Source organism: Helianthus annuus, chromosome 7 (genome assembly GCF_002127325.2).
Source record: "Helianthus annuus cultivar XRQ/B chromosome 7, HanXRQr2.0-SUNRISE, whole genome shotgun sequence".
Lineage (NCBI taxonomy): Eukaryota > Viridiplantae > Streptophyta > Magnoliopsida > Asterales > Asteraceae > Helianthus > Helianthus annuus.
The window spans coordinates 93,712,723-93,717,905 of NC_035439.2; the positions used below are offsets into that span (position 1 = coordinate 93,712,723).

Below are 5,183 nucleotides of genomic sequence, written 5' to 3' on the forward strand. Positions count from 1 at the left end.
AACAGGGTGAGGTATAGTAGCAGGACGGATGGTGGGTGAATCGGGGTATCCATACAAACGGACCGTGTTTTACAAGCGTGTCAAAACACGTGTTATGTTCGGGTTCATGTGTCTGACATGATTTTTGAGTTCATACGGTTGATCAGATTGGTGCCAAAATCCCACGTTCGGGTTGGGTCCAACTTGTGAAAAGACCCATTAATAGTTGAACACCCATACGGCTACCAACCCAAACGGTTTTATTTAATAGTTGAACAAAAAGATATCACAACTGCTTATCAAGTATTTAAAAAAAATGCAGTAAGCATTTGATTACATTTTCATACATATACATCTGAAAGTTTATGTTAATTTGTACCAAAACATGGTATACAAAAAGTACATAAATAATGAAGAAAGTGATAAATCAGTCCCTCGTCTTTGTCTGTGTGAGCAAACTGAGAACATTTTCATAAACAATGAAAGTAATGGAAGCTGCAGGAAGAGTTTTGAGAAGGTTTGCTGTAAATCCGCCGTAAAAACCTTTTATACCCTCTAACCTAAACGAGTATCGATAAAGTTTAAGTTCGGGTGGATTACATAGCTAACAAGCGAGCATAAGAAGAAAAGTTTTATTTTTAACTTGACTCACCGAGCTGTTTTCTCCAAGGCGTGCCCACTATCTGCGTATCTTGACACCCCATAGATATTGGGTCGTTGCTACACTTCAAAAGGATCAAAACTTAAATACAGACATTTAAGTGTAAAACGTCATTTTCGTCCCCGAGGTTTGGTCAGTTTTGCGATTTTCGTCCAAAGGTTTGTTTTTACGCATCTGGATCCAAAAGGTTTGAAATCTTGCCATTTTTTCATCAGCTCATTAACTCCATCCATTTTTCTGCATTAAGTCATGGTATTTCCGTCTTTTTTGTCAACTTAAAGAGCAATTCGGTCTTTTTCACTTTATGTGCAAGCATTTAGCATAATGTACGAATACTCAAAAGACCGAATTGCCCTTTAAGTTAACGAAAAGACAAAAATACCCCTGACTTAACGTAGAAAAATGGATGTAGGTAACGAGCCGGATGAAAATGGCAAGATTTCAAACCTTTTGGATCCGGATATGAAAAAACAAACCTTTGGACGAAAGTCGCACAACTGGCCAAACCTCAAGGACGAAAATGGTATTTTACTCGACACAAATACTTAAACGTTCGAATTACCTGTAGTCGAGCACGGATGACCTGATAAAGTTACCATGTAACATATAAGAAACAAGCATAAGTTAGATATACTCTCATTTCAATTGGAAGTGATTACTAATTTAAGCCAAACGGAATTGCGTAATGATCGTTTAATCCTACCTGGAATGGATATGTTGCAAGGATGGCAGCCAGTTTAGAAGAAGCACCTAAAGTTGCATAATCAATTGTAGTCTGCAAGAAAAATTATAGAAAAAATCAGTAAAAAAGGTACCAAATATACGTTTTTAAATAGGTTTGAAGCTTGAAAAATGATTCACCGGAATACCAATAAATTAGAACTTTTAGCAACGGAGGAGTCTTTTTGTTTATGCCTGAAATCAATTATCATTTTACGAAGCTCCTCATATGCTGCAAACTGAATGGCACCATGAGAGACCTGCAGGAGATACAACACAAGCAGATTACATATACATATATATGTAGGGGCGGGATCATCAGATCATGTGAAAACTCATTTTAATGAAAACACTAAAAAACTTCAGCAAAAACACGTTGCGGACTGCAAGAAAAAGTGCTTGCGGTCCGCAAGGAAAAAACAGTGTATTAAACACGTGTAATACATGATATATTACACATGTGTAATACTACGTTCTTTTTCCAAATTTTTTCTTTTTTTGTATAATGCATATATGCAATATATCCAACAAATAAATTTTTGAAAAAACAAAAATGTAGTATTACATATGTGTAATATATTATGTATTACACATGTGTAATATAAAAAATGCCCATGCGGACCGCAATCACTTTTCCTTGCGGTCCGCAACGTGTTTTTTTTCCAGCATTTTTTAGTTTTCTCATTCATAAAGAGTTTTCACATGATCCTCTTCCTATCCTCGTGACATTAGACTACAGAAAGAAAAAGAAAGTTATGATGTCGAATATGTATACAAGAGAAGGTAACGTATCTCATAGCATATTGAACAGAAATAACGATACCAAATCTAACCAGTAAAAGTCCAGGTAAAAGCCCTTTGTATAATGCCCTCCATCCTTCATCTTTCAATATTGTTTTGAAAGCATCTGCAATCATAATACAGATAATTGAGCTAAAACAACTTTTAGTTAAAAAAAAAATGAACAAAAGTACATAATTTTACGTTTAACACAAGAAATCAAGCGCACCATTAAAACCCGAATAGGGACGGCCATGATGCTGAGGAGTCTGAAGTTGTAATCTTGTTTTCACAACCCAAACAGGGTTGGTAAAAAGACATACCTGAAAAAGTAACCATTTTGCTATTATAACATATTAAAATTAAATACAGATTGCCCTTCAAAATCCTTTCTTTTTGTGATCAACCAAACAGCATAAAGCATAAGAAATACTCACCAGCCCTCCTGCTTCTGCAGCAGAAGCAAGATGAATATACGCGCTTGACTTGTCTTGGTTTTCCATATATCTTTGTTTGGCACTGTTATAGCTGCAAACAGAAAAACGATAGTTCAAGAAGTCAAATATGCATTAAAGACATAAAAAAACTTAAATGATGAAAGAAAAGAAGTAACAACATTAACTCGTATATGATAGTTACGGGTTCATATTTCACTTACAAGTAGAAGTATAGACCCCATGAGAGAGTGGAGCCTATGACTGCCGGATTAAAGCCAGCATATAACCCTCTTGGACCCTGTAAAATGGATACTGTTTAATAACAAACATAAGACTTGAATGACTTCCGAACGGTAACTTGAATAACAAACATAATAACAAACATAAGACTTGGATACATGTTGATATTGTACTCGAATGGGTTCCTCTTTTGAACCCAACGCTTAAAACAAGAGGCTATTTACTGTAAAACAACACAAAGAAGTGAAGAGTTTGGCCTCAGCATTTGGAACGCAAGTACGAATTAAATGGCATTAGTTGTTGATTATGATATCAAGCATGTCTTCATAAGACCATGTGTAGTGGAAGGTTGATACTACTTGACCCAGGCCTGGTTAGCTATAGTTTAGAAGTGGGCGTAGTGGGTAAAACTGTTTCCGCTATTTCTCTTAGTTAAGTATCAAAGTTTTAGGGTTAATTTGAGTTGTCCCTACCTTAAAATTGGAGATCAAGCCTATCTTGAATGTGACTAATTGTAATCGTTCTCTCAGTAATTCAAGTTTTCAGTTTCTAGATTCTATCAAAGGGCAAGTGAAATGCCCTTTTTCATCACATGACGTCCACGTCATATTAGCCATTTCACATGGTGAAATGGTGTAGTGGTGAGACATGTGAAATTAGTGGGTTAAATATATTATAGTTTGAGATTGAAAAAAAAAAATAATGCCTAAACATTCACACAACCCATTGGCTGCTTTTTTTTATTTCCTTGAATTTGGCAGACTTCATCTTGTGGCTGAAACAACGTGACCCGGATAAAATTGGATAGAAAACGAGAAGGGGGGCGGCGTTGGACTCGTGGTGGTGCGTGGTCTGGCCAACCACGTGACCACTAGGTTTGGTCTAATACTAACTAGGACTTGGTGTAGAACAAAGCTTATGTTACCTGATTGTTCACTACCAAAAATCAAAATAAACAAACATGTTACACCATGCAGACTCAATCTATAGTTTATGTAAACAATTATGTTTGATATGGAATCATAGTAATTTGTCAAACCAAACCCTCTCACTATTGAATAATGAATCCATCAAAGGCATTGTGTATTATAATTATTGATCAACTAGTCAAATATAATGCTCAACTGAAAGAGCTTATATATGTAGTCAGAAACTCAAAGCAAGAAAAAAAAAACTATCAGAATTGTTTCATGGTTGTAAGTAGGATCATTCACATAATTTGAGATAGAGTAAATTACCAAAATCGTCCTTTATGTATGTCACTTATTGCAAACTGTGTCTTTGTCTTCAATAATTACAGAAAACGTAGTCCATGTTTGCAAACCCTTGCATGTCTTTTAACCCTAACTCAGTTAAATTTTGTGGTTAAATCTGACCAAATGGAGCCATATGACGGTATTTTTGTGGTTAAATCTGAACAAATGGACCTCACATGAGAGTAAAATGACCAAAATACCCTCATGTGGGGTCCATTTGGTCAGATTTAACCACAAAAAATTAACTGAGTTAGGGTTAAAAGACATGCAAGGGTTTGCAAACATGGACTACGTTTTCTGTAATTATTGAAGACAAAGACACAGTTTGCAATAAGTGGCATACATAAACGAGATGAAATACCATTAATCAACAACGTTAAAGAACGGAACGGACCTCTAATCGACCAATGGTGAGGAGAGCATGAGGAGTATGTTTGTAACTTGGAAGGTTAGGGTTCCGACCATCATAAACTGTAGGATTTTATTAATCAACAATAAATGAAATGAAAGAAGAAAAAAAATGAAATTTTATGGTAAAAAATTAATGAGTGTAGATTAAGAAACAATTCATATTTAGGGACCTTGCCTTGGAATCTAGTACGGACAACGTCAAGAGGATGAGAAAAGGTGACGGTAGCAAGTCCGGCAACGGAGCCAGCGACGGCGTTTTCCCATTGCCAATCCAACGTCGTCGTCATGGTTTACTTTACTTTTTCCGTCAAGGAATAGAAGAAATGGTGCTTCCATTGTGTTGTGACCCCTTTGACAGCAGTTTTAGATCCCCTTTTTTTATTATGGGGTTAACGGTATTTATGCATGGGTCACACCCCATCTCGTTAGTATTTTGTTGTAAAACAAAATACTATCTTGGAAAGTGTATGACTTTAAAAGTGTAATATAAAATATCTTTGCTAGGAAAACCATAGAAAAAAAAAAGATTGCATAATCGTGTTCATGATAATTATTAGTTGAGCTCTATAAGGCACACCTTAATCTCTTGGACAAGTTTATTAAATGAGTAAACTGCAATTTTCGATTTTCGTTTCTGATGTTTACTCCAAACATCAGGTTTCGTCCACCTTTAACGTTTTTTAATCTCAGACGTGTCAA

General features: G+C 35.7%; 1 protein-coding gene across 1 annotated transcript; it reads right to left on the minus strand.

The window, feature by feature from the left end:
* Positions 1–279: 279 nt before the first annotated feature.
* Positions 280–4,856, minus strand: LOC110866265 (folate transporter 1, chloroplastic). Its single transcript, XM_022115499.2, has 11 exons — positions 4,660–4,856; positions 4,468–4,544; positions 2,799–2,875; positions 2,578–2,668; positions 2,370–2,463; positions 2,194–2,267; positions 1,510–1,620; positions 1,344–1,415; positions 1,203–1,223; positions 632–699; positions 280–539 (listed from the first exon to the last, which is right to left on the minus strand). The coding sequence occupies exons 1-11, from the start codon at positions 4,769–4,771 to the stop codon at positions 407–409; spliced, it is 930 nt and encodes a 309-aa protein (XP_021971191.1). The 5' UTR covers positions 4,772–4,856; the 3' UTR covers positions 280–406.
* Positions 4,857–5,183: the final 327 nt, after the last annotated feature.

What these genes read in the sequence shown, in the direction of transcription:
- LOC110866265 (XM_022115499.2), bottom strand. Translation starts at nt 4,771, where the DNA reads ATGACGACGACGTTGGATTGGCAATGGGAAAACGCCGTCGCTGGCTCC. An exon ending in TGTCCGTACTAGATTCCAAG is followed by an intron (nt 4,545 to 4,659) that starts GCAAGGTCCCTA and finishes AAAATCCTACAG; the next exon opens with TTTATGATGGTCGGAACCCT. An exon ending in CTGCAGAAGCAGGAGGGCTG is followed by an intron (nt 2,464 to 2,577) that starts GTGAGTATTTCT and finishes TTACTTTTTCAG; the next exon opens with GTATGTCTTTTTACCAACCC.